Source organism: Macrotis lagotis, chromosome X (genome assembly GCF_037893015.1).
Source record: "Macrotis lagotis isolate mMagLag1 chromosome X, bilby.v1.9.chrom.fasta, whole genome shotgun sequence".
Lineage (NCBI taxonomy): Eukaryota > Metazoa > Chordata > Mammalia > Peramelemorphia > Peramelidae > Macrotis > Macrotis lagotis.
In genome coordinates this window covers 175834470-175852580 of record NC_133666.1, presented here as the reverse complement: position 1 = coordinate 175852580, position 18111 = coordinate 175834470, and the positions used below count along the sequence as shown (strand labels likewise).

General features: G+C 34.2%; 2 protein-coding genes across 7 annotated transcripts in view; one reads left to right on the top strand and one right to left on the bottom strand.

Annotated features, from left to right (window-relative positions):
- Positions 1 to 6986, top strand: part of CDC14B (cell division cycle 14B) — a 145830-nt gene extending 138844 nt beyond the window's left edge. For 2 of the 6 annotated variants that reach the window (XM_074201436.1, XM_074201438.1), the window contains exon 14: positions 683 to 6986. In XM_074201436.1, coding sequence (XP_074057537.1) covers positions 683 to 719 — 37 coding nt within the window. In that variant the 3' untranslated portion in view covers positions 720 to 6986. The remainder of the gene's footprint in view (positions 1 to 682) is intronic. The other 4 variants (XM_074201432.1, XM_074201433.1, XM_074201439.1 and 1 more) reach the window with 2 other exon arrangements.
- A 2974-nt stretch (positions 6987 to 9960) lies between these two features.
- The window catches only part of HABP4 (hyaluronan binding protein 4), a 42364-nt gene continuing 34213 nt past the window's right edge, over positions 9961 to 18111 (bottom strand). Inside the window, exons 6-7 of the mRNA XM_074201440.1 lie at positions 14355 to 14537; positions 9961 to 10149 (exon numbers count right to left, since the gene is read on the bottom strand). Coding sequence (XP_074057541.1) covers positions 10093 to 10149; positions 14355 to 14537 — 240 coding nt within the window. The 3' untranslated portion in view covers positions 9961 to 10092. The remainder of the gene's footprint in view (positions 10150 to 14354; positions 14538 to 18111) is intronic.

Sequence of the window (18111 nt, the reverse complement as noted above, 5' to 3'; positions counted from 1 at the left end):
GCAGGGAGTTGTGTCTACTGTTATTCTGCTCTTAGTTGAGCTGGAAACTGTTGGAGCTACTAATTCTGTCTTTTAAATAGTTAATTTTTCTGTATTAGTTACATCTGGGCAGCTAGGTGGCTCAATGGAGAAAATGCTGAACCTGGCTGGAGCCATCTTCCTGAGTGCAAATTTGATCTCAGACACTTTAACTGTATGACCTTGAGCAATTTATTTAATCCTGTTTGCCTCAGTTTTTCACATCTGTCAAACGAGCTGGTGAAGGAAATAACAAACCATTCCTGTATCTTTACCAAGAAGATCCCAAATGTGGTCACGAAGAGTCAGACACAAATGAAGAACAATATCACAGGCTTAATTCACGAGAATGTAGGAATGAAAAGAGAATACTTTGTGACAAATGTACTTATACAAATTATGGCACTTTAATTGTTTTAATGTTCTTGCAGCATTGGATAATTTTCTGTTCAGCATCATCATTTGTCTATGCTCTTATGGCTAATAATTATATCACACTTCCAAAATCTTTCTCTTAAAAATGTACCCCAGGACCCTTAAAATTGTTCATCTTAAATGTTGTGACATTTTTAAGCATGAATTGGCAAAAATGATTTTAGAATGTTTCATTTTGCGAACACATTTTTAACATTTTAAACATCTTGTTTTTGTTTTTCTCCAATAGCCACTCCATTCGAAGGACTAGAACAGTGTTGTGTTAAGTTAAAAAAAATGTGGCTGGAATTGAAAGAATCCTCTAGGAAAAGGAACAGCACTGTTTGTTTGAAAACCAAACAAAAAAGAAAATTCTTTAGTTGCTTCCAACTAAGTGATTTGGTTAATGAAATAATTGTAAATTAGAGCTCACATAGTTGAATTTGTTCATGTAATAATATGAATCTTGAAGCTAGTGATTTGAAGAAGAGCTCAAATCTCTGTGTGAAGAAATATTTGAAGTTTGGCAAACAAAAGTAACCTTATTGTAAATTTAGTCTCAGGTGTAAATATGAAGCCTTCTATTGTCAAGAGGGTTCAAGAATCTGTTTGGTGCATGTGTATAAATTGTGATGGCAATCATTTTAGCTTTTGGCCTCCAAAGGTAATGGAGAATCTAAAGCAGGCTTCTCTGTATATTTATTTTCTATTTGTCCTTGCAGTGTTCTATTATTATGTAAAAGGAAATGGCTTTTTTGAAAGCCATTTCTTTGAGTTGCTGTAATTTGATTTCATGTTATTTAGCCACATATCACCAAACTGCTTGCTTTCCACCAAAAAGTGTTTTACTAATAACATTATATAAACACTGTGTTTCAGTACAAATTAGTTCCTTCAGAAAACATTTGAAAACTAGTGAAAGAATATGATTTGTGCTTTAGAAGGTCAAGAAGGAGAACTGGTTTCAAATAGTACAAATGCTGCATAACTTCATTTCTCATCTTCAAGACAATTTAGTAAATGAATAGTGCCCTGTGACTGGTCACTGTTTTGCTGTCCAGTAACACAGAAAGCTTTTCTTTAAAAAAAGAAAAATACTGTTTTTTTTCCCTTTTCAAAACAAATTAACAAGTAATTTAAATTTTTCTTATGGTACTACTTTTAATTAAATTCTGCTATTGCTTTTTTTCTTGTGTGATCTCCTTAGTTTCAAACTATGTATTGGTTTGTAACTATGGACTTCAGTTGATGAGACCTCACTTATTGCCTTTATTAAATGTAACTCTTTGTATATAGTGCCTTCAAACCAACGAAACAGTAGATTCTGTGAATATTAGATGACAATTACAGAAATTTAATTTAAAATCTGTATCTTATTACATAAAATAATGGGGGCCCAATGGCAAAGACTATTTGAGTATCCTGAGTTCACATATATTTCTTTTCCATGTGCACATAAAAAGAAGTGTATGATTGTTACATCACTAGACCAGTTTCAGGCAATCCAGTTTGAGATGTTGGACCATTGAAATCTTATAGAAAATGGATACTTTTATAATACAAATGCATAGAGTGTCAGCCATGTTTATTTTTATACTAATTTATTTTTAAGAGCTGTTGTTAAAAGGAAAAAAAAAGGCCCTACTAGGGCCAAAGGATGATTGTAATTATAGCCTATAAATGCAAAAAACAAAACAAAACACAAAAAAAAAACTTTAAAAGAGAGGTTCCATTTGCCCCAGGGGGTAAGGGGGTAATTCTCTCATATAACACACTGAAATTGGTAGCTGTCATAGGTTCCTGCAGTTTAGCACAAAATAATCCTCTCCATCCTTGAGACTAATGATTTGATGAGGGTAGGATTAGAAACAACAGCTGCTAGGACATCGATTATTAATTGACCCAGAGGCAGAGTTATATCCCAACATGGCTGCTGGCTCCTCTCTAGACTACATCTAGGAAAATACAATTCTGCTGTATTATGGTTGGGTAAAAAAAGAGAGAAGCCCACAGTTATAAAAAGTGAATATAACATTAAGCCCCCAATTCTCAGGTCAATCTTCTCATTCAGAATCTCATTTCTTTAAAGACTTTTCCTCTATCAATGACCATATATATATTTATAAAATCATTATTAAGTTTGTTGGTCTTTTAAATCAAAGTGGGGAAAACCCATGTCTCCAAAATGAGCAACTTGTCTCCCAAGACTGGTTAAGACAGTTTTCTTTTTTTGGCTAGTAAAAAAAAATTATCTCCAAATAGCCATCACATTATGAGTCCTCAACTCAGCCTTTCTTGAATTTCTCATAATTTTAAATGTCAACAAGGATCTTTTCCCCCTATTTTAATGTTCCATCTACTCTGTTCATACCAGAATTAATCACAGGAAGCCTGAGTTTGGTTAAAAAGCATTTCTTTGTTGGCCGCCTTAATAACTTGAGCTGGTATGAGCCAAACAAAATAGCAGAACATGTGGGTGGAAGTAGAGAAGGACATATTTAAGGATTAAGATGATCTGGGTATGGCTGCTCGAAAAATTCCTATCATTGGAAGTCAGTTTTTTCTTATTTTTTGCTTTTTAATCTCCAAAAATATAACCAAATTGTTGTTCTAAGGTTTCTCACTCTAAGCTCATTTTGTTAGAAACATAGCCTAAAGAAAAAAAAATAAAATTTCCTATTTAAAAGAAACCCAATACCCTAAAGAGGCAGATAGAACAAACCCTGGATTCAAATCCAATCTATTAACAGATACTCGCCCTGGACAAGTTTCTTAGTTTCTCAGTGCCTTTGGCATCTCAAAAAGAACCTAAGTTGAATAGGCGATACCAATTTACATTGATCAAGGAAATTCCCCATCTGTTGCTCTCTACCATGATGAAATTCTGATAGGATTCCTCCCCACCCCACAAACAAACAAAAAAAAAACTATTCAACAACACTGTAGATTTCTCATGGTCACTTTTTATTTTCATGATTAAACAAGTTAAATATTTTTATTAGCTCTTCCATCTTTAGGGCACTGATATAATGAAAATAATAAAATCGAAAATGATTGTATGTGAATTCTTTTGGTCATTCAAGAAACTGCTTTACTCATCTTCCTTTTCTCAGAAAAAAATAATCTATGAAATGTTAAAGTTTATTGGAAGCAAAGGAAAAATTTTTAAAAAGCCCTATAAAACCCTTAGTGGAAAAGGAAGATTAGAGATTGATCTGTCCTAACTGCCAGGTTTAATATTTCAGAAAGTATTTTTTTACCTAGCTGTGAATGATTGTTTCACCAAGCATTGCCTCAGTACAACAAGTAGCCTTACTTGTCTATCAGTGTCGATTGCTCTCCTGAAGTTCATAAATGTTGGTCCTAAAAGTTAGCGCTAACCCTTAAATCCCCTTGCCATGGGGAAAGTTTTCCAAAATTCTACCTCGCTTCTTTCCTTGAAGTTTTAGTTAGGATCTGATTTCCCCATCAGAATGACTGGGGTCAACCTGTTTGAAACTGAAGTACAATTCATTGTGACACTCACTGTGGAGCTTTCTTGGGAGATGTTCTCCTATAAGAAAGGCCCAAAGGTAATTCCTATTTTTCCTCTGTGGGTAAAAACCAATTAACTCAAAGTAGTTTGTGAAAAATAGCTTCAATTTCTATTTTCATACATCTTCTGTCATGCCATCTCCTGTTCCCCCTTGTTGAATTTCAAAAACTTTTTAAAATAGCTTTTGCTTAACCCCAACCTGAAGATAGCAGGTTTTTTTCTCATCAAATAATGACAGGGGGAGGTTAACCCCCTCCCTTCCCTTCTCTCTAAGATGTTTTTATTCTCCATGTTGTTAAATGGAAATGCCGCAGATGTGTTTTTAAAGACTGGACATTTAATAGTGTGTAGAAAATTACCTCCAGTTCATAGAGAGAAAAAAAGTTGACAGCAGCTCAGTTCATCTGATATGAGTACTGCAATTTTTTATTAACAATTTGCATATTTTTATCTAATGTGCACTCATAGGTTATAAAGTTTTCAAGTATAACTGAGTAATCAGTACTTATTTAACCATTGTCTTGATTTTTAAAATTAAAATGTATATTTCTATTCATATTTTTTAAATCAGAGGGAACTGGTAGAGTGAATGTTTATTTTACTTATGGTATTTTTCAGGTAAAGCTTCATAATAATGTCTTGTAACTAGCTAGTTTAATAATTGTCTCATTTGAAAATCTTGTGTATTGTAACTGATTTTATACAAAATGTTAGTGGAAAATTGTATGCCTAAGATCATGTACAATTAAAAACTATTAACCAGAAGCTGCTCCTTTATTTTGTTAATGCATTTGATAATCAAAAATTGTCACAGCTAGAATACAATTCATCATTTGTGGCTTTTTTCCTGGAGTGATAGGAATGGGCAGCCTCTCACACTGGGAAAGTTATTGAAATAAAATCTGTGGTGAACAGTTGTCATTCTGGCCATCAAGTAATAGAAGTGATTCAGATTAACAAAAATATTTAAGATGAAGTTAAATGATAATAAAATCACAAAATATTTTTCATATCATTTAGGCTTAGAAATCATTTATGCTAACTCCCTCATTATACAGAGGAGAAAACAAAGACCCAGATGTGTTAAGACTTGCCAAAGGTAGCACAGCTAAGCGGTAACAGTAGTCAATACTCTAACTCTTTCCACTACACTATGCTTTGTCTTCCTTGCTCAAATACAGCAACATATTCCAGTCTAAATGATTCTGTGTGTAGCATGAAAGAATAGACCCAGTTAGAACCACAACAGTGGGAAAGAAAAGATTTACATTTTTATTTGGAATTGCTTTCCTAAATAATAATATACAATGTCTGAATAGGCTCTTTTTTGTGCATCCTGGACTGCTAGAATCATTCAGATAGTCTGACTGGCATTATGGGAAGAGGAGATAAATATTTAGGTAAAGAGACAACATCCTAAAAAAAGATTCATTGAAAATTGTATCTGTGATGCAAGACCAATATTTGATCAAAGTGCTATAAAGTATCAGAAAGAATTAGATAATGTTTCCTCACTACTGTTATTCTCAAGAAGTATCTGAGTATAACTGTGCAGGAGAAAGACAGTTGGATATAGTGTCAAGAGTTACTTGAACTTGAATCTCAACTTTGCCACTGTGTCAAATTATGTATGACCTTGGGTTGTTTAGGGGTTGGACTAGATTATCTCTAAAGTTTTATCTCTAAAGTTTTATCTCTAAGAAATTGATGTTTCTTGTAATTGAACCAAATAAAGGTTGAAGAAAAAAAATTTTAACTGGTTAATGTTTTTTTTTCAGTATTTCATTAAACATATTAAAGGGGAAATGAAATCAGTAGTCCTCTTTTGCATTTTTATAGATATCTTATTTCCCCATGTAAAAAAGTTTCAATGCATCATTCCACACCTATGATCCCCCTAGTTAAAACTCTCTAGGAATGAAAATTATATGAAATTTGATTTCCAGTTAATGGGACACTTTATGGACATTTTTTCCCAGATGAAATGATTTCCTCTTTTGGTTTTCTAAACTTTACTTGCCACCATATCAATAATCGTAGCTAGAAACCCGGGCACTGAAGATACTAATTCCTAAATTTTATGGGGTTTCAGAACTTATTTGACAATGTTCTCAGCTATCTAATATTGGGGGAAAGGAGGAATAGAAATCGAATTTTAAAACTGATATGCTACTGATGGACCTAGTTCAGATTCAAATCATTTCCATTATCCAGTGTCCTTGGTTTGAATATAGTTTTTTCCTAATGCTTTTTCCAAATGTTACTGTTTCTCCCAAATATTTATGTAGCAGGGGAATTGGATGAAAGGTAAATGTGAGTTTCCTGATCTTGACCTCAGTTCTGCACCTCAGCACTTTCTTCCCCAGTAACAACACAAAAAATATACAAATCTATTTGATTTCACAATCAATGTCTAGTAAAGGTAAATTTTTTTCCAGGTATACATGTCTCTTTATTGATAATTAAAACCTTAAAACCATTATCTGAAGATAAGATATCACAGGATTTGTTGTAACATTTATTCTCTTACATATAATGCAATTAAGCATGATTTGAGTGTTAGGAGCTTACTATCAAACACTTGAGTTTTTTATTGTAAGAAAACAAATGTTTCTGTGGAGTACTTATTGCCTAGCACTAGGCAAAAATTCCTTGGTAATAAATTTTTTACACATTTTGGACAGGGCTGTTAAGATAATGCCCAGGCATCATGGGTTTTTTAGGTTAGGGTTTTGCAAAGGAACATGAGATTGACTAAGGAAAAGATTGTCAAAAAATTAGATGGAAATGTACAAATAAATAACAGGGCAGCAGCACTAGAGCTGTAATCTGTGATCTTAAAAATTTACCCCCCCCCAAAGTAAATGAGACTGATACTTGAGCCTAGGATATTGTAAGCTTAAGTGTCCCATACTTGGAAGAAATTTGAGAAGCAGCTTGTTTTTAGTAGTGAGAACAGGCTCTAGTAATGTACTACTGTTACCACTTCTAAATAAGTTCACTACTATTTATATGAATTTTTTCTATACCACCTTGATTGGAACACTTTATAAATACACCAAAAGCTCAAGTATGCATAAAGTGTTCCAATCAAGGTGGTATAGAAACCATTTTGGTGTATTCTTTATAAAGTTTAGAAATTAAAAAGGAAATGCAATCATGTGGAAAGTTCTTCAGTTCTACCAGGAAGCTTTCCCAACTTAATTTTCATAAAAGGACATTCATAAGTCACACTGAATTCTATCTATAAACACTACACTGTGGAAAACTAGATTTGTCACTTCATCCCTTTTGTCTCTTCTCCCTACCACTGCACTTCTTCCTTGATGTTAACAGGCAGAATAACCCAGAGCCCTCCCAACTCTTTCATTTTTTAGCTACCCAGAGGAAAAAAATGGTACCCAATGACTTGGAAGTGAAAAATTGTAGCATGAAAGAATGTAGCATGAAAGCATTCTTAAAGTACCTGAAAACATCTATATTTGAGTTTCATGATGCTACCTACCCTCACTGCGATTTGTCCAAAATGTACTGTGGGTCAGACAAATTATCGCCATTGTAAATATGATAAAAACTGATACTCCAACCCTGGGCATAGTAATCAATAAATTATACATACTAATCAATAAATTATATTTACCTATAGGAGTACATAATCATAAAATGCAGACTGTTTTTTGCAGTAAGATCCAACCATTTGGGAAAAAACTCACTAAAGATGTAGGGATGAGAAAAGATGGAACCTAGAAATATACCATCTTTTAAAAATTTATAAGGTGCAGATGAAATAATGGCTTGTTTTAAAAGGGAGGAAATCACTTCATGTTAACATTTATTCACAGGAACAAATACAGGCAATATTTATTGAGTTCAAAACAGGGTAGAGAAATATATACAAAATTATGTTGCTGTAGCATTTGTATGGAATCAGAAAGTGGAGTTACCACTACAGATTGATCAATAAAATCATTGTACCTGAAATTTCTAATCTATGATTTTTAAACAAAAAAACTTCCACTGATAAATCAACATATAACTATGCTAGTGTACCCTTTTATAATTCTACATGTGTGTCATGTTTCAAAAACCATCTAGATCTGGGGATCTTATATTTATTAAAAAATTCAGGGGCCCTAAGTAAATAGATTGCAGTTTTTTAAATTCTTGCTTTAATCCAATCCATCTTCCTTTTTGAATTCTACTGCTACAAATTTAAAATGCCTGGAGGACTTCCAGATCAAAGTGATCTGGAACAAACTATTTTATGCCTCCTGGACAACTTTGCCTCTTGTGTTGTAGGGGCTAAATAAAAATTTCCCTCCTTTGAAAAGTAAACTATAATCTCTACACACACCCACCTGGCTAGCCTTAAGTTAGCAAAATAAGTGAAAAGGCTCAAATGAGACAATGGGTCCTTTGAAAACTATTGCTTCCCCAAATTAAGTTTATTCTATGGCTCCAGGCAAATTATGTGATTTAAGACATAGCTACATAGTGCAGCATTTGCAGCATAGTGCACTGAATAGCAAACAGCATTTTGGCTAAATGTGAAGTGAGGTCAAGTCAGTCATCACCACATGTAACCTGCATCCAGAAGGATATGTCTATTACTTTTTCAGTTTCTTCTGAGCCAAGACAAGGAAAAATAAAATGTGAATAATACTGTTCCCACAAGATACTAATGAATAGTATTAAACTATTATTCATTCTTACTTCATTAGCAGTCATTTTATTGTGTGTTTACCAAAGGGAAGAAATAATACAAAATCTGTTAACATATTGTAGAGTACTCAAATATGAATTTAATACCAGAGGACTAAAAATACATGAGCATATCAGTTTGAACTGAATTTTAATATGGCTCCACACTTCATTGAATAAGTTTGCAACTGAATTATAATATGGCTCCACACTTTTTTCTTTATTGAAAAAGTTTCCTTCCCTCTTTTCACTTATATAATGTTGAATAATAGAGTGGAATGAAGTAGAGTGGAATGAAGTAGTTCCATTAACATTCTTCCCGGTTCTGCTGATAACACCAATGGGTTGATAAAAGGACAACTTTTGCAGTAGCTTTTTTGATCATGAATTGTAAAGGCAGCAATTAAACTAAAGAGGGAAGAACAAAGGCTATGTATGCTAAGTATGATAGTTTTTGAATCAAACCCCAAAGGCTACCTTGCCCTAAGATAAGAGTTAATTCCAACCACCAACCAATTCATTTTTCCCTTTATCATCGGTTTTCCTTTCTCCCCCCTTTTGATATTCATCAAACTTAATTACTCTTCTTCAAAGCTAGAGACTGCAAAAAGTCTCACATTTTTGTGTATACACTAAAATAAATGTTCTAGGATTCTGATTAAGAATCTAAGTACTGAAAACATCAACACAGATCAAGGCACTGTTAAAAGCTAAGCCTACCTGGCTTTGGTCTTTTCCCTCCTGCCTGCCCAATCATCTCTGACCCCTTTAAAAAATATGACATGTCATGAGGTAGTGACCAATATTTGCATAATAGAAAATTTAAAGTGTCTTTTAGGGCATAGAATTGAAAGTTACTTTGAAAATGAAAGAAAACAAAAACATTTACACTGAAAATGACTATTACTGCTTAAATTTGTCCAGGTCATATGTATGTGTGTGTGTGTGTATATGTATATATACACACACACACACACACACTATATCATTTCACAATGAAAGAAAACAGCCTCCAGTGTCTACAGGGCTAAATGTAGCCTGAACAATGGAATATAATTTCTAATTTATGTTACTCTTTAGTTTTGTGAAAAATTTCAATATATTCTCTCTATATGCATCTTAAACATCATTCTTGAACTTTATTTGAGATCCCTTGAGTATAACAATGATCATTGTCCCTCACCTTCTTGCAGAAGGTTCTTTATCAACCCAGAACCTCATGCTCTAGGAATCTCTGGAATTGCACCTACCTTAAAACTCCCAAACCAAAAAGTGCAACAAGTTCACACTACAAGGGGGAAAAAGCAACTTCTATTGTTTTCATAGATTCAGACTATCCCTCTTCCCCATAGCAAGGAAAGTCTTTTTTTTTTTCCCATAGCTGTGCCAGAGCTACTTCATGATGCTGTTAAATGAGGGCTTTTTCAAGCTAATGCAGGAAAGTCTTCAGGGTCATCTGGGTTTGGAGCAATGATCTGTGTCTATAAATGAAAAAGAAATATCTCAAAATTAGCATGTTGAAGATTCTTAATCTAACCAAGGGAAATTCATTTATAAGAGAATGCAATCTTTAAAGCAATTACATAGGATATATACAAAACATGAAGAACTTTTATAAAAGTAGCACCCAGAACAATGTAAAGACTGGCAAATTGCCTTCTGTGAGTACAAAAAAAAATTAAATAAAGTAGCATCTGGATATAAATAAATGTGATACAAACAGTACACAATAAAGGGGAGAGCAACTTCTCTGTAAGCATGACTTCAGTTCTATCAGCTGAATGGAAAAGAGTGGAGGGAAGGTAGAAGCAATGAGAGAGAAGTTAAGAGTCCCTGATTCCAGTGCTGATTCTGCCTCTAGCCAGTTTTATATATATATATATATATATGTGTGTGTGTTTGTGTGTTTGTGTGTGTGTGTGTATGTCCCTGACCATGAAAGAGGTCATAGATAAAGAAATTCATAACAATGAAAAACATCAGAATTGTGATCAACACAGTAACTTTAGATCCTTAAGGGGGATTATCCTCAATGAGGAAGAGAGATCTTCCTGGTTGCATGTCTCTACATGAGAAGAAGAGTTGGTGGAATAGCCTGGGAGAGCAGAGACCTTTTTCTTTCCTGCTTTGGAGGGTTACATCATTCCAGACCCTCCGGACTCTCTTTGGGGGAGAAAGACTAGGAAATCAGGGACACATTCAAGTGCTAACTCCTTAATACATGTTTGTGTATTTGTGTTTTTCACACCAAAGAGGGGTTGGAACCACATAGATCAAGAATAGGAAAAAAAAATCTCTTCCAAGCTCTCCCATCAAACAACTATTTTAGTATTTAATAAACACTAGATGTGGAGTGTGGTAAAATGTGGTAATTTGTACACTTCCGTGTTCTAGGAATATTCTATGAGCAGTCAATGGAAGTAAATAATGATGGTTTTTTTTTTGTTTGTTTTGTTTCGTTTGGGTTTTTTTAGCTTTTTGCAAGGCAAATGGAGTTAAGTGGCTTGCCCAAGGCCACACAGTTAGGTAATTATTAACTGTTTGAGACCAGATTTGAACCCAGGTACTCCTGACTCCAGGGCCTGTGCTTTATCCACTGTGCCACCTAGCTGCCCCAATAATGATGTTTTAGAAAGCATCAATAAAGCATTTTTATAGAAAGAATTCCAAGACAACAGCAGGAGAATCAAAATTAGGGACATCAAGAAAAAAAACATTCAAGGAAGAAGGTGGGATGGTTTAGGAACTAAGTAAAAGTGGCATCTTTAATTGATTCAATTTAAAAAGACACCTCATTTAAAAAGACACCTATGAGGAAAAGTACAACTGAGACTACAAACTTGGCGAAATCCTAGTCAGGAAAACAAAAAAAAAACACCAGAATATCCTTGGGATTGGTATATATATACTACAAGGAGGCAGAGGTAACTGTATTTGGAATCAAGAATAAGATAACCTGGGCTAGCTAGGTAGCTCAGTGTATAGAGCACAGGCCCTGGAGTCAATTGACTAGCTGGTGTGACCTTGGGCAAGTCACTTAAAAAAAAAAGGAATAAGGTCACCCACAAAAATCTCAAAATATTTGAGCTGTAAGAGATAATCTGGTCCAAAAATGAAACCCAGCAAGGTAGAGCTTTGTTCAACTCTAAATTCAGACATCAAGAATTTCCTGATTGTCACAGAGACTAGACCTGGGGGTTATTTTGTTTTGGAGATGATTGTTACTTTTCTTTTGACTCCTTAGCACTTATAATACCTGGCAATTAGGAAGTGCTTAATATTTGTTGGCCTGATTTGACCTGAAAAAATAAAAATACTTAAGTCTTATTTTACTTTTTGTTTCCCCAATTCAAGGAGAAAAAACACACAAAAATCAAAAAAATCAAAAATAACAGGAACCCAATAAACAAACTTTTTTTGGGTAGCACCCTGGAATATATCTTCAATGAGTTCCATTGATATGACCCAAACTATACCTTGATTAATAATCTGAGTTATTGTAGCAAACTAAATAGATAGAACTGGTAAATGGAAAGCAAATTTCAAAAAAGGGATTTTTCAAATGATAATTAAGACTTGAAATGAAATCTAATAAAATTCTAGAAAAAGAAAAATTGAAAAGAATAGCAACAATCAGAAAACTCAGAGACCATACAATATAACATAACTAACCAGGAAATCTTTCCCACAATATTCTCTGCAAATAATCATTAAGAAAGATAGATTAATAATAGATGACAAAAGATTATGAAATATTGGGCAAGAAACTGAAGGTCACATTATGTTTTGATCCCCGCTGCAAATCAAGGCAAGAGTCTGAAAGAAAACCTAGACATCTAAATAAAAACAGTAAATCAAATCATGATTTGTAGTATTTGTACACACATTCAAGGTATAAATGCTGACCTGAAAATTTAACAATACTTTCATGAGCCTGTTCAAGCTGGCTGTGGCACAACCCAAATATATAAAAGGAAAACAGAATGATGAGAGAATTTCTAATTATGTCATCAGGGGAAAAACTGAAGGAATTGGGGAAAGATTGAAGAAGAAAGAATGATATCTTTAAATGTCTGAAGGAATTTTAGCCATTAGGTTTCTTTTTGCAGCTCCAGAAGACAAAAAATGAGACCTTTTGGTAGCATCCATTGAATAAAGAGCTTGCATTTCTAATGTCATTTAAAATTTTTTCCGAATTAGAATTAAATATAAAAAGTTTACCATAATTTAAAAAAGATTATTATAACAACTAGCAGATGGTAAATGATTCACTGAGGTGAGAGAAAATTCTAGGACTGGGTGGGGAGTCAAGCTTGATGATTTTTTTTTAAGTTTTACAATTTCTTACTTCCCTCCCCCCCCCCCCCCACAAAAGGCAATTTGCCAGTCTTTACATTGTTTCCATGGTATACATTGATCCAAATTGAAATGTGCTAAGAGAGAAATCATATCCTTAAGGAAGAAACAAAGTATAAGAGATAGCAAGATCAGACAATAAGATATCAGTTTTTTTTTTTCTAAATTAAATGTAATAATAGTCCTTGGTCTTTGTTCAAACTCCACAATTCTTTCTCTGGCTACAGATGGTATTCTCCATTGCGGACAGCCGCAAATTGTCCCTGACTGTTGAACTGATGGAATGAGCATGTTCATCAAGGCTGATCATCACCCCCATGGAGCTTGATGATTTTTAAGTCTTTCCTAACTCTAACTCTATAAAATTATTTAGTACTGAAACTGAACGTCATTAGTACTGAAACTGAACATCATGTCAAAGGAAGTATTCTTCCTTTCTCTCCAAATTTCTTTTCCTCATTTGGACACGAACCTGATTTTTAATTTGGACCATATGCTAATGATAATGCCTGCCTTCTTTTACTCAACATAACCAAAAGACTGTTTATGTTTTACAATGCTAGAACTAATGAGAAATGCTGAAAGTTCATGTACTGTAAAATTTCCACAAGGTGGCACTGTAGCAAAATGGGTACTATAACCAAAATGGGTACTATAACCATTTTTTATAAATCAGTGACATTTTTTAGCTAGCATGATTTGCTATCAAATGGGGTTTTTGTTTAGACTAAGAAAAGAATGAGTTTTATCAGGCACATGAAAATACAGGTTGAACCCACACCTCAGAGATCTATACCAAGATATCAAGGTACCTTCTTTTTTGTTTAAAATTTGATACCTTCTTTTTTTATTTAAAATTTGATTTATTTAAGGCAATGGGGATAAGATAAGTGACTTGCCCAAGGAGACACAGCTAGGCAATTATCAGGTACCCAAACCCGTATATGAATTCAGGTCCTCCTGATTGAAGGGTGGATGCTCTATCCACTGCACCACCTAGCTGCCCCTAGTACCTTCTTTTTATACATTGAAATATCAGGCAATAATGAAAGAAAAAAGGTATGAAATATAAGATAATTTGGAGATATTACAAAATACTGATCATCCCTATCTTTCTTTTTAGGTTTTTGCAAGGCAATGGGGTTAAGTGGCTTGCCCAAGGCCACACAGCTAGGTAATTATTAAATGTCTGAGGACAGATTTGAACTGAGGGACTCCTGACTCCAGAGCCAGCTCTCTATCGACTGTGCCACCTAGCCACCCCCATCCCCATCTTCTTAACAAGCTTTACAAAATAATTCAATATTTGTTAAATAAACAAAACACCTACCACAACTTCTGGTTTAGATCCAGATTCTTCCACCCTCCTAATTCTTCCTCGACCTCGCATACTACCTCTGCTTCCACGCCCAGGACGAGGCAGATTACCAAAATTAATCTCCAACTGGGATGTGATGTCATTGGCTGCTTTTCTGAAAACATGGGTGTCATCCTCATAGTCATCCTTTATCATCTGAAAGGTAGTTATTTTATTATTATTTATTATTTTATTATTCATAAACAAATCACCAAGGCATGCCGAGTGTATGGTTCTAACAGACATCTAAAAACAACTCATCATATACATACCAGTATTTAGAAAACAATACATTTTATCTTGGTATTTCAAAGGTTAAAAAGTTTACACTTTCAATTTATCTAGCTTTTGTCACTAAGCAAAACAAAAGTTACATTTTTCCAAAAGTTACATTTTTCCATACATTTTTCCATTAGATTTTCTAATAAATGTATCCGTACAGTTTGAAAATTTATATCTTCTTGAATCCTTTTAATTACTGAATTATAGTGAATTCTCTTTCCCCTCAGTCTGTCATTCTAGAATCAGGCAATATGAGCATTAACTAATATGAATGTTTAAATCTCCAAGTACATTTTGATTGTCTTTTTTTTAGGTTTTTGTTTGCTTTTTTTTGGCAAAGCAGTGGGGTTAAGTGACTTGCCCAAGGTCACACAGCTAGGTAATTGTCTGAGACCAAATTTGAACTCAGGTCCTCCTGACTCCAGGGCTAGTGCTCTATCCACTGCCACCTAGCTGCCCCTGTTTAACTCTTTCAAATTCAGATCTTAAGGGATGATTTTGAAGGTATTTCAAATATATGCTAAAAATTGTGGGGTTTTTTTGTGTGTGTATAAAATGCCATGAGTATACTTTACATATATATGTGTGTGTATCTATATATATATATATATATATATATATATATATATATATATATATATATAGAAAATGGAATAGCACTTTATGATATACTAACCCTGTCAGGCCCTTGAAGGGGTTAATTTTTTTTTTAATATTACCAGCTTATTTCTCTTCTCAAGATTTTTCTCCAATGTGTACACCTATGCTCATGCACATGGGCAAACACAAAAGATGCAACATTCTCCATCTGTTCTGTTGTTCATTGTTATTGTCGAGTCCATACCATGCAGTTACCACCCCCCCCATTTAAGTCTTTTTCTCACAATATGGCTTAGAAAGAAAGATCTTGAACATAGTACTTAGCTACTGTTCATTTCAAGTTTTAATTTTCTCTTCCGAGCTTTAGCATAACTAATTATTCTCATACTACTGGTTCTTTGTATTCATCTTCAGCCACTTGCTTTTGCCTCTATCTGCACATTTTTAAAGAAAATTAGTTGAAGAATTTTCTCTATAGTCACATTGGTCTCTCTTGTCAAATTTTCTATTATCATCAGAATTTTTTTCCCCCTCTAAAATTTTAGACCACAGAATCAGGCCTTTCTTTCCATATCACAATAATCTAGAACCATGTCAGATAGTATATGGCTTTCCTCTCTATCATAAATGTTAATATGGCAGTCATTCTCCCTTTCCTCCCCACTCCAGTATTCATCTCCAGCCCAGTAACCAGTTCTTCCTTTTTGAAGAGAATTAATCAGATCCAGAATAGAAGCCCTTAGTCCCTCCACCTTTTGAAAGATGAATGGTCATTAATTAAGGCAAGTCAAGAAATTTTTAGGAGTTCTAAAAGGCACTTGGATAACTGAAGTCTCCTATGACTTAATTCTAATAAATAAGACTCGTGATCTTTTACCCAGAAATTTTTCATTTTCTGTCCAAGGCATCTGTAAGATTTGCAAAGCACTTCCCCTACAACTATCTTGTGAGGTAATCAGTACACATACTATATCTCTCTAAGGGGATAAATTACTTGTCTGTGCACATAGCAATAAGTGAAACAGGATTCAATCCCTGGGTTCATGACTTCAAGATCACAACTCCATTTACTTTTCCAGGTTGTTCTTGCAAAGTAAATAATCAATTTTTCAAATCATGTTTTAAAAAACTGGCCTTTAATAACTTTTAAATTCTCAAATTTTATTAAATTTGGAGTTTGTAGGTGTGTATGAAATAGAGTAGCAAAGGAAACATTAAGACTCAAATGTCAATAATGTAATGGAAAGAGTTCAGGTCCTGAACTCCTTAAAATATATTTTCACCAAATGTCCCATCAGCACCTCAAAGGTAAAATGTCTAAGACCAAGTGGTTTGACCCTAAACTGACCCTCATTCACTTCCCAAACTATTACAAAACCTCTTAACTGGTCTCATTGCCCCAAATCTCTCCATCTACTACCCAGACAGAAAGTAGCAATAGTAGCAGCAGTAATTGTTCAGTCATTTCAGTCATATTCAATTCTTCATGGGGCAGCTAGGGTGGCTCAGTGGATAGAGCACTGGCCTTGGAGTCAGGGGGATGGGAGTTCGAATCCAGCCTCAGACACAAGTCTTATTAGTTGTGTGACCTTGGGCAGGTCACAACTCTGATTGCCCTGCATCCAGGGCCATCCCCAGTCATCCTGATTCATATCTGGCCACTGGACTCAGATGGCTCTGGAGGAGAAAAGTAAAACTGGTGAGTTAGCACTCCTCCCATTCAAAATTCAATTCATATGCTTGTCATGGCATCACCTCCCTGATGTCATGTTCTTCTTTAAAAATGAAGACAAACATTATTATTATTACTATTATTATTAATTATATACTATAATATCTGTGCCAAGAAGATGAGATATTAGAAAATAATATATTATAGTATATAATTATTTTCCAATATCTCATCTTCTTGGCACAGATATTATAGTGATTTGCCATTTCTTTGTGTCTGGCTTATTTTACAGTTGAGGAAACTGAGGCAAAGAGGGTTTAAGTAACTCATCCAGGGGTCACACAGCTTATAAGTGTCTGAGTTCAGATCCGAACTCATCTTCCAAACCCAGGGTTCTTAACTACGGTATCACCTAGCTGATCTGTTTTAAAAGTAAATAAGATCTGACTCATTGCCATTTCTACACTCAGTAAACTTCAATAGCTCCCTACTGACTCAAAGATCAAATATGATATCTTTTTGCCATTTAGAGTCTTTCATAATCTGGATTCAATCTGTCTTTCCAGTTTTATTACATGTGCTTCCACACACTCTATACAGTATCCTGGCTATTCCTCACAAGTTTCTCTGTGCCCCTAGACATGGAAAGTATTTTTCTTCTTCCTCTTCCTCCTCTTCCTCTGTTTTTTGAATCCTTGATCCTGTCAAGGCCTAGTTGGAGTACCACCTCCTGCATGAGTTCTTTCCTGGTGCCCTCAGCTACAAGTATCTTTCCACTTAAAGGGTACCATGCATCTGTTGTGTATAATCCTGTGTATTTTCAGTCTTCACTCAATAGAATTTTCATATCTTTAAGACAGTTTCAGATTTTGTTGCTATCTTTGTACCTTCATCACTGGCTTATAAAAATGCTTGTTGACTGCTTATGAAATTTTTCATCACTTACACAAAAGCTTCTATTTGAACTGCCTCAAAAAGAGAAATTTTAATACAAAGAATTACCAAGCATATGTTTGCAGGATAAATACCAAAGCATGTTAGCATGTTCACTGAAACATTAAGAAATTTGATAGAAGAATTCTGTTCCTATAATTTGAGTTTTTTTATTTAAAATTTTTTTAAAACTATAATAATGCTTTTAACAAGCTATCACAACACTGACACTCCATAAATGGT